Here is a 23,175-nt window from a genome sequence, read left to right on the forward strand (position 1 = left end):
AGATGACACTAAGGTTGGTGGTGTTGTAGATAGTGTAGAGGATTGTCAAAGATTGCAGAGAGACATTGATAGGATGCAGAAGTGGGCTGAGAGGTGACAGATGGAGATCAACCCAGAGAAGTGTGAGGTGGTACACTTTGGAAGGACAAACTCCAAGGCAGAGTACAAAGTAAATGGCAGGATACTTGGTAGTGTGGAGGAGCAGAGAGATCTGGGGGTACATGTCCACAGATCCCTGAAAGTTGCCTCACAGGTAGATAGGGTAGTTAAGAAAGCTTATGGGGTGTTAGCTTTCATAAGTCGAGGGATAAAGTTTAAGAATCGCGATGTAATGATGCAGCTCTATAAAACTCCGGTTAGGCCACACTTGGAGTACTGTGCCTCACTATAGGAAGGATGTGGAAGCATTGGAAAGGGTACAGAGGAGATTTACCAGGATGCTGCCTGGTTTAGAGAGTGTGCATTATGATCAGAGATTAAGGGAGCTAGGGCTTTACTCTTTGGAGAGAAGGAGGATGAGAGGAGTCATGATAGAGGTGTACAAGATAGTAAGAGGAATAGATCGAGTGGATAGCCAGCGCCTCTTCCCCAGGGCACCACTGCACAATACAAGAGGACATGGCTTTAAGGTAAGTGTTGGGAAGTTCAAGGGGGAATATTAGAGGAAGGTTTTTTACTCAGAGTGGTTGGTGCGTAGAATGCACTGCCTGAGTCAGTGGTGGAGGCAGATACACTAGTGAAGTTTAAGAGACTACTAGACAGGTATATGGAGGAATTTAAAGTGGGGGGTTATATGGGAGGCAGGGTTTGAGGGTCAGCATAACATTGTGGGCCGAAGGGCCTGTACTATTCTATGTTCTATGACTCCGCTATTCCATCATTTGTTACCCCTCTCAACCTTATTCTCCTGCCTTCTCCCCCTAACCTTTGATGCTCTGGTCAACTAAGAACCTACTAACCTCCGCTTTAATGGCTTGACCTTCACAGCCGTCTGTGTCAATGAATTCCCACAGGTTGACCGCCCTCTGGATAAAGAAATTCCTCCTTATCTCTGGTCTAAAGGGACGTTCGGTTCATAGGCTCTACCCTCTGGCCCTAGACTTCCCTCACAACACCAAACATCTTCTCGATCTTGGCCATGCAATATTCTAGAGGTTCCAGTGAGATCTCCCCCTCAGTCTTATAAACTGTAGCGAGCACGGGCCCAGGGCCATCAAGCGCTCCTCATACATTAACCCTTTCATTCTCGTGACCCTCCTCTGGATCTCTCCAATGCCAGCACATCTTTTCTTAGATATGCCTCCCAATACTCCAAGGGAGGCCTCACTAGTGCATTATAAAGCCTCAACATTACATCCTTGCTTTTGTATTCTAGTCTTCTCCAAATGAACGCTAACGTTGCATTCATTCCTCACCCCTGACTCAACCTCCAATTTGTCCTCCACAAGGACTCCCAAGTCCCTTTGCACCTCTGATGTCTGAATGTTCTCCCCGTCTAAAAGATACTCTATGCCTTTATTCCTTCTACCAAAGTGCATGACCATACACCTTCCTACACTATATTCCATCTGCCACTTCTGTGCCCATTCTTCAGTAAGACCTTCTGCAGACTCCGTTACCTCAACACTATCTGCTCCACCTACCTGTTTGCCACAAAGCCGTCAATCTTTGATAGAGATATGGATGATAGAAAAACGTTGGGAAGAGTTAGATTAACCTGAGAGTAGGTTAAAAGGTCAGCATGTTATGGGCCGAAGGGCCTGTACCGTGAGGTAGTGTTCTGTAACCTGACAACCTGACCTGCACAGCACATAGATGCAATCACAAGGAAGGATAACAAGCATCTTTATTAGGAGGGTAAGGAGGGTCCGTACAGCACTGAACACTGCACTTGTACGGAAACACTCTTCAAAGCACCCTGCGTTGTCGGTGGGAAGATTTCGCTGAGCTCCCAGCTCAGGGGTTCAGACCTGGCTCCGAGACACATCTCCCTGTAAACGTTCTCTTGAATTTCATTTTACAGTTGCGCGGACCAGCCACTGCTCTGAGCAGGAAGATTTTACATGGCCTGAAAACTGAGCAGCACTTTAAATGTGTTTTTTTCCCCCCTGTAATTTGCACATCAAACAAACACAAAGTACAACCCACAACACAAGTGAACAATGTCAGGCATTCAAAAAAACTGCAGGCACAATGGCAAAAGTAAAATGTTCGGGCGAGATGGCGTTGGCGTTCAGCAGCCTGGCAGTTTATTAACAATGAGCTACTGACTTCCATTCTGTGTTTATTGTTCCAATTAGTAACAGTGTTATACAGTAACTTGAAACTGTAAGACATAGGAGCAGAATTAGGCTATTTGGCCCATCGAGTCTGCTCCGCCATTTCATCACGGCTGATCCATTTCCCTCTCAGCCCCAATCTCCTTGTAACCCTTCATTTCCTAATGAAGAACCTATCAATCTCTGCCTTAAATATATCCAGTGACTTTGCCTCCACCCTGACAAAGCTCTAAAATGTTTCAAATGAAGGTTGTGGTATGGCTATTAATTTAAAAAGTATGGATTGTATTAACACAATTAATTACAGGGTATTTCATAATCATATTAACAGACTTAAGAACTATATGAACGCTATATAAAATTCCAGCTGCACAGCTACAAAGGGTACGTGCGCGGGAGCATTTCAGTCACTGCGTGGCCGCGCACCCACATAGCTGTGAGGGTGCAGTTCTCCCTGCCGTTCCCGCCAACGAAACGGTCGACATTCCACCAGATCTGACTCATTGACGCTGCACTGCCTGGTTGCCGTCACTTGGGCACTTCCAAGCACATCCGTACCACATGATCTCTCTCGGCGTGTCGGACGTGCACCTCGATCCTCGACTCTGGTCCGGGCATCATGGCTCCACCGCCTTAACCCGGACCAGGATGACACTTCGTTGTTGGCCCAGGGGCCTGCGGCGCCTGCCTGTTAACGTACACTGTGGTCAGGACAGCCAAGGTCGTTTTAACTCTTTAACTGCTGTAGATAGTCTCACCTTGCCGCCCGTCCCCCGGCGCACCCTTCCCGTGGTCCGGTGCTCTATACCCTGCCGCACCCACCGCAGCTCCGACACTTCCCGCAGCGCCCACTGCTCACGGACCACCCTGCAGTACTCCCTCCTCACCGCCACCTCCCCCATAGGCGCGGTGCTCCCCCCTCACGGCCTCTCCTGCAGCGCTCCCCCCTCACCGCCTCTCCCTTGCAGCGTTCCCTCCTCGCCAGCCCTTCCTCCGTTTATTTCCCCAACTTGGCACAGCCACGGCCATTTTGTGCACAGTGAGATCCCACAATCTGTACGGATGGCACAACCAGGACTGGGGAGTTGGGGCGGGGAGGGGGGGGTTCGATGGGACTCCAGGAATGTCTCCTCCCTGAGAGGTGCCAGAAGATTCACGCCCCCTCTTCCACCGGGAGGCAGGCAAGCAGTTCGGGGCCAGCTGATCCCAAGATACGGTGGCCACCCCCTCCGGCACCAAGACCTACGACCGCCTCCGAGAAGTGTACTGTCCCACGTTCTGGGCAGAGCACGGCAGGAGGGAGCAAACGTGCGACTCTCACTGGAGACGGAGCAGGTGGCTGCCCGCCAGCAAATAACAGACCACGGAACAGGGGAGGAGGTGCATTCAAACCATCACACTCTTTAATTGAGGCTCGCAGGATGTGATACATTTCCCTGAGGGTACAAGTCAACAAAGACATGCCCTGACCTTAAAGGGCCGATCCCTGCCCGCCTCCCAGCACCCAAAGGACTTCTTGTCGCACAGCACTGCACTGGATTGGTTAATACTGCGGCCAGCACAGCCTGGCAGGGATTGGCCAATGAGGGCAGGCCTTGCTTGGCACAACTCTACTCCAGAATGAGAAGGCATGTCTCGTTGGTCCCATCACGGTGTCCAATCAGATGCTCTCCTTCGGTTGACTTTGAGAAGCTAGGGTTGGAGCTGACCTGCTGAAACCAGAAGTGAATGAGGAGTGGGCGGCCAACAATAATCGGGACTGGATACAAGGGACTGCGGGTAAGAAGGTCGGTGGGGAAGAAGTGTTCTTCAAGGCTCACAGAGCAAGCCAATCCTGATGGGTTGGAGAAAGTGCTTGAAGATTAGAGCAAGGGGATTTTGGGATGACGGAACAGGGTGCAGGCTCCATCGGGCTGGGGGGGGGGCGAAGAGGTCAACTTCAGATGTTGTCCGGGGTCAGGATGTTGTTCTGAAAGTCTCTGGTTGATGGTCACAGGTCTGATCCCGTGGCCGATGAGGGTCAGAGGTCAGAGGTTGGCGGTGGGCGCCTCCTTGGGCTTCTTCCGATCGGGCCCCGCGACTGGCCGGTCACGCTCCTCCCACAGGGTAACGCCGTCGCAGGCGCAGATCCTCTTTGGGTTCTGGAACAGTCCAGCGGAGCGAGCGATAATGCCACACACCAAACTACACATGAAGGGGTGGAAAAACAAGGGGCAGAATTAGCTAACAGAAGGGAACAATACGGCTCAGACACAGAGTGACGCTCCTATCACACACTCCCGGGGTCAGACACAGAGTGAATCTCCCTCCACACCGTCCCATCACACACTCCCGGGGTCAGACACAGAGTGAAGCTCCCTCCCCACCGTCCCATCACATACTCCCGGGGTCAGACACAGAGTGAAGCTCCCTCCACACCGTCCCATCACACACTCCCGGGGTCAGACACAGAGTGAAGCTCCCTCCATACCGTCCCATCACACACTCCCGGGGTCAGACACAGACTGAAGCTCCCTCCATACCGTCCCATCACACACTCCCGGGGTCAGACACAGACTGAAGCACCCTCTACGCCGTCCCATCACACACTCCCGGGGTCAGACACAGGGTGAAGCTCCCTCTACGCCGTCCCATCACACACTCCCGGGGTCAGACACAGGGTGAAGCTCCCTCTACGCAGTCCCATCACACACTCCCGGGGTCAGACACAGGGTGAAGCTCCCTCCACACCGTCCCATCACACACTCCCGGGGTCAGACACAGGGTGAAGCTCCCTCTACGCAGTCCCATCACACACTCCCGGGGTCAGACACAGGGTGAAGCTCCCTCCACACCGTCCCATCACACACTCCCGGGGTCAGACACAGAGAGGAGCTGTGCTGACTGAGCTGGGAGAAATCGAAGGAAAACTACTGGATAAAGTTCGTGGAATACTTTGGAGGTGGCTCTAAAAGTCTCTTGGACAACTGAGTGAGTGACGGCGTTGGCGTGGAAGCTCGGTGTGGAGTTTTTGCTGCCGGTTTGGACTGGGTTTGTTGGCGGCTGCTTACTGCGTAGCTCCCAGCTGCAGCCGCTGGCAACTCGCCAGGAAGCCGATTCGCTCCAAAACCGGAGGCAATTGCCGTCGTTTCCCCCCATTGACATCGGGGCAACGTTCCTCCTCCATTGTTTTCCTGATTTTCGTCCGGTGTCGGTGCCGGAGCATCTGGAAGGACGTTTCGGCCTCTCCCGGCCCGGGTCTCTGCAAGTCCGACGGAGCCTTTCCTGGCGCCGAGCCAGCGAGGAACTGTCGACTGCAAACGTTCCCGGCCAGTTATTCGACTCGCTCCAGGACTTCTAATCGACACTGCTGCAGGATTCTCGGACTGGAAAGAGCGCCAGCATGCCCGACCGGTCTCCAGGGAGTCGCGGGCCTTCGGGGAGTTACACAAGGGCGGCTGCCTCCCCGGCCTCGGACAACGCCCTGTTTCGGTCGGTGAAGGTGGAACGTGGGGTGCAATGTATTTTGCGCCCTGGAATGACACTAGAAAAGTGTACGGAGGCAATGGAGGACCTTGTGGGGAAAGGTGGTATTCTGGCCACCGAGGAGTTCGGAAAGGCGGTGTTCTATCTGGCGAATGAAGAGCTAGTGCACCGGGCCCTAAGCAGGGGAGTCACGGTAGACAACATCTTTTTACCTATGGAGCTGGTGACGGCCCCCACGCCATGTCAAGCCTTTCATTCCAAATGAGGACTTGCTTCCCCCACTGGCCTGTTTAGGGCAAGTAAGGTCGGAGATCACTGCCATCCGACACAAATTTAACAGACGCACCCTCCGCACCGTAATCTCTTTCTGGCGTCAGGTTTTCATGCAGCTGGAAAGGGAGGACGATGTTGAGGGCCGGTTTACTGTCCGGCATGAGAGAGTAGATTATCAGGTGTACTGGAGCTCCGAGCGCCCACGGTGCCATGCGTGCAGGGAGGTGGGGCACTTTCGGAGGGACTGTCCTGCCGCCCGGAACCCGAGGGAGCCCACTTCGGGCACCAATGCCCCAGCTACCTCTGCCCCTGATCCTACTCCTGCGCCTGCATCTGACCCTGCCCCCGCCCGTGATCCTGCCCCGGCCCCTCACCCTGCCCCTACCCCCGTCCCTACTCCTACGGTTGGGTCGGTCCCTGCTCCTCTCCCTGTAGTTCAGGTGGGGGACGGGGTGGAGTCTGTGCGGAGTAAGAAGGCAAAGGGGAAATCCAAACACAGGAAGAAGTGGGCCTTTGAGACCGCAGAGCTCACGCCCATTTCCCCTGAAGTGGAGCGTGGGGCTCGGGGAGGTGCGCAAGCAGACGGGGCGATGGAAACAGAAAGCGCTGCCCCATCGGTGAAGCCTGCACCTGTGTGCTCCTCCAGCGTGAAGAGGAGAAGGGAACGTTCCCGCAAGAGGGCAGGGGATGTAGATGCGGGGGAGTCCCAGGAAGGGGTGGGAATCCGGGTAGGGGTTGGTTCTAAACCTGAGTCCTCAGATGTAGCCACCAGTCCTGGGGTAGATGGTGTGGTTGTGCAAAAAGCTTGTGATAACCCTGTTTGCACAAATGAGGCAGCCCTGGAGGCCTCCACCCAGGACCTACAAGTCAGCGCCTCTCTGGAGGCCAGTGTACCGAATAGTGTAAGAGGAGACGAGGCAAAGCTCTCTCATTCTCAGCACCAGGCAGCTTATGAATCCCTTGGACCAAAGGTGCCGGGTTCCCCTCTATGCCTGCCCCCTAGGGAGGACGATATTCTGTGCACATCGACCCCAGCAATAAATGACTTGCAGGGAGTCCCTGGGGATTGTCTCTCCACTGTCGCAAATGTGGATGAGGCTGATGCGACGGTGGAGCAGGCAGGTAAGAGCGAGGTGCCCGCTGCGCGGTGTGGGTCGCAGGCGCAGCCATCTATTGGAACATGCGGGGAGGCCGATGGGGATTCTGTCTGCAGTGACGGGTTGGAGGGGGACTCTTTCGATAGTGAAACAATGGACATCCTCACCCCTCCTGAGAAATCCCCATTGATACCTGTAGAGGAAATTAAGCATTTCATTCTCACCTCTGAGGGTGCCAAGCACCGGCCTCAGCTAGCCTCGCTTCGCTGGCCCAGCATGCCGAGGCTGGTGAGGTCCCTGCGAGTCATCCTCAGACGAAAGGGAAAGGGAAAGAGGAATGCGGTGTCGGGGAACGACAGACGGCAACTAAAATCTTTCCTAGATGACCTAGTAAGGGACATCAGAGGGAGAAGCAGCCTCGCTCCTACGGGGGATGGTGGGTCACAGGGTGTTGCTGGTACTGCTCGAGCCCGGAAAGCAAAAGGTATCCTTGCTTTCTTTCCGGACAGTGTGGTGGAAGGCGCCTCCGCTCTCACCGAAATGGGCGCAGCTGCTGAGACCTAGTGTGCTCCCGCCATGAAGCTTACCATAGCTAGTCTCAATGTAAACGAGAGCAGGGGTCCTCTTCGCAGGCATAACAATCTCTCAGTCCTCAGGGATGGGCGGTATACGGTGAGTTTCCTGCAGGAAACCCATACCATCCCTGGGGACGAGTCTGCTTGGCTCCTGGAGTGGCAGGGCGGGGTCTACATGAGCCACCTCAGCTCCATTTCTAGCGGGGTGGCGATCCTGTTGGCCCCGACCTTCCAGCCAGTAATTGAAAGAGTCCAGGACGTTGTGCCCAGCCGTCTGCTCCACCTGGTTGTGCGCCTGGATGGCGTACCATTGCATTTTATCAATGTGTACGCTCCCAGGCGCGGTGTGATGCAGACGCGCCTATTCTGTCAGCTGTCCACCCTGCTGAGCTCCATCGATCCTGGGGACTGCGTCATCCTCGGGGGAGATTTCAATTGTACCCTCGAGGCGGAGGACCGTTCGGGCCTCCAACGCGACCCAGCATCGGCAAAAAAGTTAAAGGAGCTAGTCGGCTCCTTTGACTTGGTGGACAGCTGGCGGAATTTTCACCCCAACTCTAGCGCCTTCTCGAGAAGGTCTAGAGAAGGAGGTTCCAGGATAGACCGCATGTACATCTCTCGGGCCTACGTCTCCCGCGTGACGGCGTCCTCCATGCGGCCGGTGTCGTGCTCGGATCATCACCTTGTGTGGATGGAATTTATTCCTCTGCACCCTCGGGTGGGATCCAGGTATTGGCATTTTAACAACTGGCTGCCGGAGGACAGCCGACTCCGGGATTCGTTCCGAGCGTTCTGGGTCTCCTGGAAGGAGAGGCGGAGAGAGTTCTGCTCCCTACGGCTATGGTGGGATGTGGGCAAAGCCCACATCCGGTTTTTATGTCGGGAGTACACTAGGGGGTCGACCAAAGGGCGGGGCTCTGAGATTGAGCGGCTTGAGAGAGCATTGCTTGACCTGGAGTCCCGCCTCGGTCCGACCACTGGAGACCAGCCGCTGTGGCAGGAATACCAGGAGAAGAAGGATGCACTAAGGGACCTGCAGCTTCAGCAGTCCCGAGGTGCGTACGTGAGGTCACGGATCCAAATGCTGCAGGATTTGGACCGTGGCTCACCCTTCTTCTACTCGTTGGAGAGGTGGCGGGGAGTTCAAAAGCAGCTAGTGGAATTGTTGGCTGCCGATGGCTCCTCCATCACGGACCCTGATGGAATTAACAACGAGGTCCGTTCATTCTATCGGTCCTTATTCTCGCCTGATCCGTCAAATGCGGAGGCGTGTAATGAGGTCTGGAAGGATTTGCCTAAGGTCAGTCCAGAGGATGCAGTGCGTCTGGATGCCCCCCTGACTCGGGAGGAGCTGTCCACTGCCCTTCGGCAACTCCGGAGGGGCAAGTCCCCTGGGTTGGATGGACTGAGTGTTGAGTTTTATCAGGCTTTTTGGGATGTCCTGGGGGATGATTACAGCCTTGTCCTAGGGGAGAGCCTAGCTACCGGAGGAATGCCCCTCTCATGGCGAAGAGCTGTTGTGGTCCTACTGCCCAAGAAGGGAGACCTCCGCCTGCTAAAGAACTGGCGGCCGGTCTCCCTCTTGTGCGCGGAATACAAGATCTTCGCCCGGGCAATGGCCAACCGTCTGGGTTCGGTAATTGGACAGGTGGTCCATCCTGACCAATCTTACACAGTCCCGGGCCGCTCCATCCAGGACAATGTCCACCTAGTACGGGACCTGATCCACCTACTCCAGGAGACTGGGACCCCGGCAGCGTTTCTTTCTCTTGACCAGGAGAAGGCGTTTGACCGGGTGGACCACAGTTTCCTGCTGGGCACCCTGCAAGCTTTTGGGCTCGGACCACACTTTGTGGCCCGAGTTCGGCTCCTGTACTCTACCGCAGAGTGCCTAGTTAAGATTAACGGATCATTGACAGGACCTATCCACTTCCGAAGAGGAGTGCGTCAAGGGTGCCCCATGTCCGGTCAACTGTATGCGATCTGTGTCGAGCCATTCCTCAGCCTTCTTCGGCGAAGGCTGATAGGTCTGGTTCTGCGCGAACCGGACATGGGGGCCGTCCTCTCGGCCTACGCCGATGACGTACTCCTCATAATGACAGACCCCTGTGACCTGCGGAGGATGCGCGAGTGCCAAGATGTTTTCTCGGCGGCATCCTCCGCCAGGATCAACTGGGCGGAATGTTCCGGACTCTTAGTAGGCCAGTGGCAGATGGACTCCCTGCCGGAGGAGATGAGAGCTTTTGAGTGGAGCACCAGACGTCTTCTCTATCTGGGAGTCTACCTGAGTCCTTCTGGGGAGACCTGGCTGGCAAACTGGCAGGACCTGGAGACAAAGGTCATGGCCTGGCTGGGGCGCTGGTCAGGCCTTCTCAGGGTGCTTTCCTATCGAGGCAGGGTGGTGGTCATAAACCAGCTGGTGGCCTCCATGTTGTGGTACCGGATGGTCACCTTGGCCCCCCCTGCCCCTTTTGTTGCGAGAATGCAGAGGAAGCTAGTGGACGACTTCTGGGGAAACAGGAAACACTGGCTCTCTGCAGCGGTTCTGAGTCTCCCAGTGGGAGAGGGCGGACAGTCGCTGGTGTGCGTACGCACACGACTGGCGGCTCTCCGCCTCAGGACTCTGCAGAGATTCCTGTACGCCGAGCACCCTCCCAGGTGGCACGTGTTGGCGACTTTCTTCCTCCGGAGGGGCTGCTGTCTTCATGAAGATATGCAGCTACCACTGGCAGGCGTCAGCCGTGCGGCTTTGCAGAGGCTGCCAGGCTTCTATCAGGACCTACTGAGAGTCTGGAACATGGTTGCCTCAGGCCGGGAATCCCCTCCTCTGGCAGAGGGCGGGGTCCTGGCTGACCCTTGCCCTGCCTCAGCGGATGTCGGTGCGGCTCAGGTGTGTGGATCGACTCAAGCTGAGCTGCTCGTCGGGCCCAGGCCCCGCAGCCCTACCCGAGAGACGAATCCACACAACTTGAGCCGTCTCTCATCGACACCCACAATCCCGTTCAGGGATGCAGGCAGGAGGTACCTTTATGGGCTGCTGCTCCACACCCTCCACTTCCTAGCCTTTGTCCACCGTCCCGACACGCCATGGCGGTCGGTCTTTCCACCTGGAGGTGAGGGGGGGTCCCCAGTGGAAGTCCCTTTACAAGGGGGTTCTCCCCATGCACCTTGGGGATCTCGGCTGGAGAGTGCTGCACAAAGCGGTGCCCTGCAATAAGTTCTTTAGTCTGTACACGGATCTCCCAGCCGCGTGTCACTTCTGCGGGCTGGAGGAGACCGTGTACCATATGTACGTGGAGTGCACGAGACTGCAGCCCCTTTTCGCGTATTTGCGTGGGCTGCTTCTCGCCTTCTGGTTGCATTTCAGTCCCACCCTATTCATATATGGTCATCCAGTAAGGAGGGGGGCACAGAGGGATGAGGATGTCCTTGTCAACTTGCTCCTAGGGCTGGCGAAAATTGCCATCCGTGGCTCCTGGAAAAGGGTGGCAGGAGGTTCTCCCCGGGCGGACTGCCTGGCTATGTTTAGGGGGTATGTTCGTGCCCGGGTGAACATTGAAAAGGAATACGCACAGTCCACGGCGACCGTAGAGGTGTTCCGGGACCGTTGGGCTCCGCGGGGTGTAAATGCCATCATTGATGAGGATGGCAATATATTGGTTTAACATGTATTGTCTGTTTGTAGTGTAGTAAATATGTTAGTCACTGGTTTTGTAAATATTGTATAGCACCGACATTTGTAATAAAGAATTTTGTTAAAAAAAAGGGGTCAGACACAGGGTGAAGCTCCCTCTACGCCGTCCCATCACACACTCCCGGGGTCAGACACAGACTGAAGCTCCCTCTACATCATCCCATAACACACTCCCGGGGTCAGAAACAGACTGAAGCTCCCTCTACGCCGTCCTATCACACACTCCCGGGGTCAGACACAGGGTGAAGCTCCCTCTACGCCATCCCATCACATACTCCCGGGGTCAGACACAGGGTGAAGCTCCCTCTACACCGTCCCATCACACACAGAGTGAAGCTCCCTCCGCACCGTCCCATCACACACTCCCGGGGTCAGACACAGAGTGAATCTCCCTCCACGCCGTCCCATCACACACTCCCGGGGTCAGACACAGAGTGAAGCTCCCTCCACGCCGTCCCATCACACACTCCCGGGGTCAGGCACAGAGTGAAGCTCCCTCTACATCATCCCATAACACACTCCCGGGGTCAGACATAGAGTGAAGCTCCCTCCACACTGTCCCTTCACACACTCCCGGGGTCAGACACAGAGTGATAATCTCTCTATACTGTCCCATTGCCAGGGAGAGTTCAGAGGGATGTTCGAGAACCTTGCCAGAATGGACGCTGACATTACAGAGAACTGTCTGGACTGGGGCTCTGTTTCTGAGGGACAGAGGAGAAAGAGGATGGAGGTGTACCCGATCACGAGATCACAAGAGGCTGGGCAGGGATACGAAAAGGACCAATGAACCTAGGCAAGGATGATGATCAGCAGGGAAGGAGATTTCTAGGGGTGCGGAGGGGCATAACAGGAGGCACAAACCCCCACAGGGGTTGAGAGCGGACTGAAGGGGTGTCTCCTTCAGACCATCTCTTGCGTCAGAAACATCTCCAATTCTGGGAGCCCTGCCTGGATTGCTTCGAGGGCGAGGGTCGGGGAGGGGGGGTGAGGTCGGATGCTGCTTGCCACCTACCCCTCTCCGGAGTTTCCCGTGACGTGGGACAGCGGGTGTCTTCCTCGACCCAAGTCGTCCTCACCGCTGGCCACCACCACCGAGCGCCCGATGATGTCCCAGACCTGAGGAGGGTTCAAGGAAGGGGTAGACTCAGCACGCGTGTTGAAAAACCGAGCGGCCCCCTCCACTCCCTCACCTCCCCCCACTCCCCTCAACGCCCCCCCCTGCCCCACTCCCCTCATCCCTAGGGCTCATTTCACATGGGTATCGCTTTCCTGGTGATACCTTGCTCTCTGGTGCACGGGAAGAAACAGGCCCTTTCACTGGACCTGCCCATAGCGACCAAGGTGGCTACCTGAGCTAGTCCCATTTGCCCGCGTTCGGCCCATATCCTTCTAAATCAGGGGTTCCCAACCACCATTGTCCCTGTACCAAAACAGACCAAGGTAACATGCCTGAGTGACTGGCGTCTTGTCGCACTCACCTCAATAATAAGCAAATGCTCTGAGAGGCTGGTCAAGGATTACATCTGCAGCTTGCTACCACCCAAACTAGACCCCCGACAGCTCCCCTACCGACACAACCGATCGGCAGCAGCCACTGCTCTACCTACCGTCCTCACACATCTGGAGAAGAGGGATGCTTATGTGAGAATGCTGTTCTTGGGACTACAGTTCAGCATTCAACACCATAGTTCCATCCAGGCTCGACAAGAAGCTCAGAGACCTCGGCCTTGACCCTGCCTTGTGCCGCTGGATCCTGGACTTCCTGTCACATCGCCTGCAGGTGCTAAGAGTGGGCTCCCTCACCTCCACCCTCCTATGACTCTCAACGTAGGAGCCCCTCAAGGCTGTGTACTAAATTCCCTCCTTTACTCCCTGTATTCCAATGATTGTATCGCCACCCACAGCTCTAGTCTGCTTATTAAATTTGCCGACAACACTACATTGACTGGCCTTACATCAAACAATAAAGAGGCAGCCTACAGGGAAAAAGTCATCTCTCTGACACGGTGGTGTCAAGAAAACAACCTCTCCCTCAATGTCCCAAAAACAATGGAGCTGGTTGTGGATTACAGGAGGAATGGAGACGGGCTAAAGCCTGGTTTATACTTCTGCGTTAACTGGACGCCGTAACCTACGCAAGTGGCCTACGTGCATTGTGAGCATTTATACCTGTGCGTTGGTGTATCTGCATTGCTCTGCAATTCGCGCACGTCGCGCATGCGCACACACCTGCCCACGCAAGACTTCGTGGTCATGGTAGTCTCGGGGTAAACAAGACGCGAGTGTCTTTTTTCGTGCAAGAAGTATCCTCCATAATTTCGGAGGTCTGCAAAGCTTTATGGAAAGCATTGCGGCCAGAGTTCCTTCCCTGCCCTTCAGTCGCCCAATGGGAAGCTATTGCAGCGTAGGAGGAAATGCGATGCTACCAAGCGGACCAATCACAGTTGTTGCGGTCTGCGACGACGCGACGTGTAGTTACATTTTGGGAGATGTGCGCGTCGCAGCAACGCAAGCTCTCGCGTAGGGTTCCGCGTCGGCTTTGCGTAGGGTTTGCGGCGACGCGTTGACGCAGAAGTATAAATCAGCCTTAACCCCTATTGACATCAATGCATCTGGAGTTGGGAGGGTAAACAGCTTTAAGTTCCTCAGCATCCACATCACCGAGGACCTCGCGTGGTCTGTACACACCAACGGTTGAGGAAATTAGGTATGGGCCCCCAAGTCCTAAAAAATTTCTACAGGGGCACAATTGAGAGCATCCTGACTGGCTGCATCACTGCCTGGTATGGGAACTATATTTCTCTCACTCGCAGGATTCTGTAGAGAGTGGTGCGGACAGCCCAGTGCATCTATAGATGTGAACTTCCTACAAATCAGGACATTTACAGAGACAGGTGTGTAAAAAGGGCCCAAAGGACCATTGGGGACCCAAGCCATCCCTACCACAATCTATACCATCCGAGAAACGGTACCACAGCATGAAAGCCAGGACCAACAGGCTCCGGGACAGCTTCTTCCACCAGGCCATCAGACTGATTAATTCACGCTGATTTAAGTGTATTTCTATGTTACATTGACTGCTCTATTCGTTATAAATTATTATGATTGCACATTCAGATGGAGATGTAACGCAAAGATTTTTACTTCTCATGAATGTGAAGGATGTAAGAAATAAAGTCCATTCACAATTCAATTTTTAATGGTATGGGTTCAAGCCATAAAAAAGGGTTGGGAACCCCTGCCCTAAACCTTTCCTATCAGTGTTTGCATCTCTGGCTCTTACAGAACGTAAGACTCTACAGCACCCTTTGGCCACGGTGTTGTGTCAACTCCTTAACCTACTCTCTGATCAATCTAACCCTTCCCCCCCACATAGCCCTCCAATTTTCTATTATCCCTGTGTGCATCTTTCAGAGTCATAGAAAAGTACAGCACAAAAGCAGGCCCTTCACCCCATCTAGTCCATGCTGAGCCATTTAAACTTCCTATTCCCAACGAACTACATCGGGACCATACCCTCCCATCCATGTATCTATCCAAACTTTTCCTAAACGTTGAACTCGAGTTCGCATGCACCACTTGTGCTGGCAGCTCGTTCCACACTCTCACCAACCCCTGAGTTTCCCCTCGTGCTCCCCTTAAACTTTTCACTTTTCACCCTCACCCCACGACCTCTGGTTGTAGTCCCACCCAACCTCAGTGGAAAGAAGCCTGCTTGCATTTACCCTATCTATACCTCTCATAATTCTGTATACCTCTATCAAGTCTCTTCTCAATCTTGTACATTCCAAGGAATAAAGTCCCAACCTATTCAATCTTTCCTTATAACTCAGGTCCTCCAGACCTGGCAACATCCTTGTAAATTTTCCCTGTACTCTTTCAACCTTATTTATATCTTTCACGTAGGTAGGCGGCCAAAACTGCATCACCGTCTGGTATTGGGGTGGGGTTAGCCGGCTACTGCACAGGATCGAAGTAAGCTGCAGGGAGTTGTAAACTCAGTCAGCTCCATCACGGGCACCAGCCTCCGTAGTATCCATGACATCTTCAAGGAGCGATGCCTCAGAAAGGCAGCGTCCATCATTAAGGACCCTCATCACCCAGGGCATGCCCTCTTCTCATTGATACTGTCAGGAAGGAGGTACAGAAGCCTGAAGGCACACAATCAGCGATTCAGGAACAACTTCTTCCCCTCTGCCATCTGATTTCTGAATGGACATTGAACCCATGAACACTACCTCACTACTTTTTTATTATTTCTTATTTTTGTACTAATTATTTATGTAAGGGGTTTCTCCTTTTATGTTACTGCGTAGGCTAATTAAAATGGCTTCTTTGTTATGTTATACTTGAGATGGCTTCTTTGTTATGTTAAATAACCATATAACAATTACAGCATGGAAACAGGCCATCTCAGCCCTTCTAGTCCGTGCCGAACTCTTACCCTATCCCAGTCCCACTGACCTGCACTCAGCCCATAACCCTCCATTCCTTTCCTGTCCATATATCTATCCAATTTAACTTTAAACGACAACATAGAACCTGCCTCAACCACTTCTGCTGGAAGCTCGTTCCACACAGCTACCACTCTCTGAGTAAAGAAGTTCCCCCTCATGTTACCCCTAAACTTTTGCCCTTTAACTCTCAACCCATGTCCTCTTGTTTGAATCTTCCCCACTCTCAATGGAAAAAGTCTAACCATGTCAACTCTATCAATCCTCCTCATAATTTTAAACACCTCTATCAAGCCCCCCTCAACTTTCTACGCTCCAAAGAATAAAGACCCAACTTGTTCAACCTTTCTCTGTAACTTAAGAGATGAAACCCAGGCAACATTCTAGTAAACCTCCTCTGTACTCTCTCAATTTTATTGACATCTTTCCTATAATGCGGTGACCAGAACTGTACACAGTACTCCAGATCTGGCCTTACCAATGCCTTATACAAATCCAACATTACATCCCAACTCCTATACTCAATGCTCTGATTAATAACGGCCAGCAAACCAAAAGCTTTCTTCACTACCTTATCTACATGAGATTCCATCTTCAGGGAACTATGCACTAATATTCCTAGATCCCTCTGTTCTACTGCATTCTTCAATGCCCTACCATTTACCATGTATGTCCTATTTTGATTAGTTCTACCAAAATGTAGCACCTCACATTTTTCAGCATTAAACTCCATCTGCCATCTTTCAGCCCACTCTTCTAACTGGCCTAAATCTCTCTGCAAGTTTTGAAAACCTACTTCATCATCCACAACTCCACCTATCTTAGTATCATTTGCATACTTACTAATCCAATTTACCACCCCATCATCCAGATCATTAATATATATGACAAACAACATCGGACCCAGTACAGATCCCTGAGGCACACCACTACATACCGTCCTCCAACCTGACAGTTATCCACCACTACTCTCTGGCGTCTCCCATCTAGCCACTGCTGAATCCACTTTACGACTTCCATATTAATGCCTAACGATTGAACCTTCCTAACTAACCTTCCGTGTGGAACCTTGTCAAAGGCCTTACTGAAGTCCATATAGACAACATCCACCGTTTTACCCTCGTCAACTTTCTTAGTAACCTCTTCAAAAAATTCAATAAAATTTGTCAAACATGACCTTCCACGCACAAATCCATGTTGACTGATCCTAATCAGACCCTGTCTATCCAGAAAATTATATATACCATCTCTAAGAATACTTCCCATCAATAAATGCTGAGAAAGTTCTTACGCTAGCAGTCTGTTTGGGTTAGGTTCGTGATAATAGAGCGAATGAACCAATTGGGATAGATGTTATGCTTTCTGTGTGTCCGTAAGATATTGTGATGTGGGGGTTTTTGGGGAGAAGGCGAGAGAGAGAGACAGAGGATAGACCAGGTGCTGTGAGTCCGCTAACGGGGTCGGACCCCGAGCAGGAGTCCGAGGTCCAGGGTGTTTGGCGAGGAGAGGAGACCGAGACGGACTCGTGTGGAGCGTCTGGTCGACCACTGTTGTTGGTCCCAGGCGGCAGGTCGAGGTGGTCCGAGGGGATCACAGAGTGAAGAAGGAGGGTCTTGAGCTCCAACTGTTTGTGCACGAAGAGATTGAACTTTGATAAGTGTGGCGCCTTTGATTTTCCTTTTATATTTTATTCTCTATTAATTATATAGTTCCAGTAATATCTATAAACTGTAATTCATTTAATCGTATCTGGTGTATTGTCTGTTACTTGGCGGGGTGAGGGACATCGCACAGCATCCACACAAACTAATTACCCAGTTTAGCGGGACCGAGGGCTGTTTCCCTAGACGACAGCGAGCTGAGCGACCCTGAATGCAGTGCCCGGGGGCTACATTTAATTTAACTATTTGATATTTATATACCTACTGTAATTCACAGTTTTTTTCTCTCTATTATCATGTATTAGATTTCACTGCTGCTACAAAGTTAACAAATTTCCCCACATATGCCGGTGATATTAAACGAGATTCTGATTCTGACCATAAGGAGAGAGCAGACAGTCTGGATCAAAGGAGGCTGACGGGCAGACTTTAGAGAGCTTTATAAAACAATGAGGGGCAAAGATAAGTTGAATGGGCACACTGTGCTTCAAATTCGGTCCCACCGACGTCTTCTACAACTTCAACATAACATCCCATTTCCTGTAGTCAGTACATTGATTCATGAGGACCAATGTGCCAAAAGCTTTCTTGACGGCCCTATCTACCTATGATGCCACTTTCAATGAATTAAGGACCTGTACTCCCAGGTCCCTTTGTTCTGCCACACTCCTCAGTTCCCTACCGCTCACAGAGTTAGACCTACCCTGGTAGGTCCTACCGAAGTGCAACACCTCGCACTTGTTGATATTAAAAACCTCACTTCCACTGGCAGCTCGTTCCATGTATCCACCATCCTCTGTGTGAGACTCTTACCCCTAGGTTCCTTTTAGATCTATCCCCTCTCCCCTTTCACCCTTGCCTTCTAGTCTTAACCTGCGCCCCCCCCCTCAAACCCTGGGGAACAACAGTGTGGCCATTCAACTCATCTTTGCCCCTCATTGTTTTATAAACCTCTCCTTGTCAGCCTCCTTTGATCCAGACTGTCTGCTCTTTCCTTATGGTCAGAATCAGAATCACGTTTAATATCACCGGCATATGTGGGGAAATTTGTTAACTTTGTAGCAGCAGAGAAATCTAATACATGATAATAGAGAGAAAAAAACTGTGAATTACAGTAGGTATATAAATATCAAATAGTTAAATTAAATAATTAGTACAAAAATAGGAAATAATAAAAAAGTAGTGAGGTAGTGTTCGTGGGTTCAATGTCCATTCAGAAATCGGGTGGCAGAGAGGAAGAAGCTGTTCCTGAATCGTTGAGTGTGTGTCTTCAGGCTCCTGTACCTCCTTCTCGATGGTAGCAATGAGAAGAGGGCATGTCCTGGGTGATGGGGGTCCTTAATGATGGATGTTGCCATTTTGAGGCATCGCTCCTTGAAGCTGTCCTGGACACTACGGAGCCTGGTGCCCATGATGGAGCTGACTGAGTTTACAATTGTCTGCAGCTTACTCTGATCCTGTGCAGTAGCAACCCCCCCCCCCCCCCCACAATACCAGACGGTGATGCAGCCAGTCAGAATGCATCTTTGGCGGCAAACCGAACCTCCTCAAACTCCTGAAGAAATACAGCTGCAGTCGTGCCCTCTCTTTGTAGCTGGTCCAGGTCAGGTCCTCAGGGATATGGACCACCCAGGAACTTGAAATTGCTCACTCTCTCCACTTCTGATCGCTCTCTCAAGCCCTCTAGAGCCAGAAACCACCTCATGAGTCATTTTCTGATGCCTTCCCAGTTTAACGGCATCCTTCCTATGCCTGGGTGAGCAGAACTGTGCAGGATACTCCAAGTGCGGCCTTGCTGCTCACCTGAAGTGCAATATGACATCCTAAACACCGCACCCAGCAGCCAATGCGCCACACACCTTCCTCACGCTGTCCAGGTCCCCTGCTCTGCCTTTTCCAAATCCTCCATTCTGTCAGTTCCCGTCAGCGTGCAGCTTGACCACTCAGCCCCTCCGCTCGATGCTGGGGTCTCCACTCCGGACGAGACCCCTCCCATTCCCTCTCTTTGTGTTGTAATGTCCAGGCTCCCGTCACCAGATTGCTCCCGATTGTGGGAGCAGACTCTCTGGGACAGGAAATTCTTCTCCCGATTCCCAATGGGATTCACCTCTTGGGATCAATGAAGGCAAAAAGCTAAAAATTCATTGCTGAAGGAAGAGGGAACGAGGCACTTCGGAAGTAACAGGACTGGGCAGAGCCAGTGTTGCCCTTCATCAGTCGGGTGATTGAGTTCAAGAGCTGTAAGGTAATATTTGAGCTCTACAAAACCTTGGTTAGACCACACTTGGAGAATAGTGTTCAGTTCTGGTTACATTATTACAGGAAGGATGTGGAAGCCTTAGGGAGGGTGCAGAGGGGATTCACCAGGATGCTGCCTGGATTAGAGGGCATGTCTTATGAGGATCGGTTGAGTGAGTTAGGGCTTTTCTCTTTGGAGCGAAGGAGGATGACAGGTGACTTGATAGAGGTGTGCAAGATGATATGAGGCACAGATCCAGAAGACTTTTCCCAGGGTGGAAATGACTAATATGAGGGGGCATAATTTTAAGGTGATTGGAGTAAAGTATGGGGTGGGGGGGATGTTAAAGGTCGGGGTTTTTTTGCGCAGAGAGTGGTGGCGGCTACGAGCGGTAGAAGAGGCGACTACTACAGAGAAGGCTCTTGGAGAGGAACGTGAAATCTACAGGAGATCATGAATTGGTATGTTTTGTGTCTGCGTTGCTCTGGGTGTCCACAGCAGCTCATACAAAACGCTGAAGGAACTCAGCGGGCCGGGCAGCATCTGTGAAGGAGGAATGAACAGTCGACGTTTCGGGCCGAGACCCTTCATCAGAACACGTGTGGGCAGAAGGGATTAGGTCCGTTGGGCGTACGAGTACAAATTTAGTTAAGGCTGGCGCAACATTGCAGGCTGAAAGGCGTATTCCTGTGCTGCAGAGTTCTATATTACATCCACTCCAATAACTCTGCGCGTTTAAATACGAGTTAGTCAGGTCAGAAGGTGGTGTGTGTTGCTGCAGGCATGTGGGAAATGGTCGACCATCTCCCATTGTGGTAAACAGAGACTCATCATCATCATGTGCCGTGTTGTGTGACATCATCATTCTGCGCCGTGTTGTATGACGTGGGCAATCATGGCCTTGACCGTGATTGTTCTCGGCAAATTTTTCTACAGAAGTGGTTTGCCATCGCCGTCTTCTGGGCAGTGACTTCACATGATGGGTGACCGCCCGCCCCCCACCACCCCCGGCCATTATCAATACTCTTCAGAGATTGTCTGCCTGGTGTCAGTGGTCGCATAACCAGGACTTGCGATCAGCACCGGCTGCTTGTACGACCATCCACCGCCTGCTCCCACAGCTTCACGTGACCCTGATCGCGGGGCTAAGCAGGTGCTACACCTTGCCCAAGGGTGACCTGCAGGCTAGTGGAGGGAAGGAGCATTTTACACCTCCTTTGGTAGAGACGCATCTCCCCCTGCCACCAAAAACAGAGACTAGAGGAACTCAGCAGGTCAGGCAGCATCTGTGGAAAAGATCGGTCGACGTTTCGGGCCGGAACCCTTCGTCAGGACTGTAGAGGGAAGGGGCAGAGGCCCTATAAAGAAGGTGGGGGGGGGGGAGGGTGGGAAGGAGAAGGCTGGTAAGTGCCAGAAGGAAAACCAGTAAGGGGAAAGATCAAGGGGTGGGGGAGGGGAGCAGGGAGGTGATAGGCAGGAAAGGTGAAGAAGGAATAGGGGAAAGCACAATGGGTAGTAGAAGGAGGCGGAACGATGAGGGAGGTGATAGGCAGCTGGGGAAGGGACACAGTGACATAGGGATAGGGGAAGGGAGGGGGAAGGAATTCTATGTTCATACCGAGGGGCTGGAGACTACCTAGACGGTATATGAGGTGTTGCTCCTCCAACCTGAGTTTAGCCTCATCATGGCAGTAGAGGAGGCCATGTATGGACATATCTGAATGGGAGTGGGAAGCAGAGTTGAAGTGGGTGGCTACTGGGAGATCCTGTCTGTTGTGGCGGACGGAGCGGAGGTGCTTGACGAAGCGGTCCCCCAATCTGCGTCGGGTTTCACCGATGTAGAGGAGGCCGCACTGGGAGCACCGGATGCAATAGATGACCCCAACAGACTCACAAGTGAAGGGTTGCCTCACTTGGAAGGACTGTTTGGGGCCCTGAATGGTGGCAAGGGTTCCGGCCCGAAACGTCGTCCGATCTTTTCCACGAACGCTGCCCAACCTGCTGAGTTCCTCCAGCGTGTTGTGAGTGTTGCTTTGACCCCAGCGTGTGCAGATTATTTTGTGTTTAAAAACAGAGATTATACTTGCAGAGAGTGCTGGCCGCCCGAGGAGGAAATCTCACACAAGAGTTGACACATTGGTGGGGGGAGAGGGGCCCAGTATTTCCGAAGGGCGGAGACACCATTCAACTATCTCGCTCCTGTACGCCCTCTCGTCAACATCTGAGATTCTGCCAACAATGGCTGTATCGCCAGCAAATTCAAAGTTGACATGTGAGATGTCACATGTGAGTGGTGGGATAGAACAGCCTGGGCACAGTATTTCAGGAGAGGCCGCATTCCTCACATTGGCGCCCTATAAGTCAGTGAATGTCTGGAGACAACTGCAAATGCAGAAGGGGGAGCAAGAGGAAGAAGGACAACAGGGACGAGTCTCTTGCTCCCTCTAGTGGTGACTGCAAACACTGCGGAGCACTGTGGTGCCCTCCGAGTGAGGAGGGAGAAGGGAAATGTACAGGGGACAGTACAGTTAGGGGAATGGCCACTCTTTTCAGTCCCTGACACGGTGTTATCTGCCCGTTGCCAGTGCCTAGGTCGTCTCTTCTGGTCCGCAATGGGAGGGGAATTGATCCCCAGTGCTACAACTCGGAAGGGGGTTCTGCTGGGGGGGAATATGGGAGGAGGGGGTGTTTGAGGGCAAAAATCAACAGAAAGATTCATTTTAATTCCTGAATTAAGACTAATTCCTAAAAATTAATAGAATGGTGGCAGGGTAGAGCGGTTCACAGTGCAGGAGACCCGGGTTCAATTCACGCCGATGCCTGTAAGGAGTTTGTACGTTCTCTCCCCGTGACTGTGTGGGTTTCCTCCCACAGTCCAAAGACGAGGCAGTTGGTAAGTTAATTGGTGATTGTAAATTGTCCTGTGATTAGGCTAGGGTTAAATCGCGGGGATCGCTGGGCAGCGTGGCCCCAGAAGGGCCTATTTATCAAACACGCTGTACTTCAATAAATAGAATAAACAGGAAGGCGCATAAGGTACATGCAGGACAAGGCTGGTGAATTAATAACAGGGAGTAGAAAAGTCACCTTGCGAGGGTTCACCCTCTTAGGGGTGACAGGCCCCGATGGAATACCTGGTAGGGCTCTGAAAACCTGTGCCAGCCATTTGGCGGGGGTGTTCAAAGACGTTTTCAATCTCTCACTGCTGTGGACGGAAGTTCTCACCTGCGTTAAAAGGGCAACGGTTATACCAGTGCCCAAGAGCAGGGTGATGGCTATCACCCCGTATCTACGGTGATGAAGTGCTTTGGGAGGTTGGTTATGGCTAGTATTAACTCCTGTCTCAGCAAGGACCTGGACCCGCTGCAGTATTTGCCTATCGCCACAACAGGTTTACAGTGGATGTGATCTCACTGGCTCTCCACGCGGCCTTGG

The 23,175-nt window shown here is 52.4% G+C and overlaps 1 protein-coding gene across 1 annotated transcript in view; it reads right to left on the reverse strand.

Moving 5' to 3' along the window:
* Positions 1-3,660: 3,660 nt before the first annotated feature.
* The window catches only part of LOC134339802 (copper chaperone for superoxide dismutase-like), a 38,815-nt gene continuing 19,300 nt past the window's right edge, over positions 3,661-23,175 (reverse strand). The window contains exons 7-8 of the mRNA XM_063036615.1: positions 12,399-12,502; positions 3,661-4,463 (exon numbers count right to left, since the gene is read on the reverse strand). Of these exons, the coding sequence (XP_062892685.1) occupies positions 4,307-4,463; positions 12,399-12,502 (261 nt within the window). The 3' untranslated portion in view covers positions 3,661-4,306. The remainder of the gene's footprint in view (positions 4,464-12,398; positions 12,503-23,175) is intronic.

This window comes from Mobula hypostoma, chromosome 30 (assembly GCF_963921235.1).
Source record: "Mobula hypostoma chromosome 30, sMobHyp1.1, whole genome shotgun sequence".
Lineage (NCBI taxonomy): Eukaryota > Metazoa > Chordata > Chondrichthyes > Myliobatiformes > Myliobatidae > Mobula > Mobula hypostoma.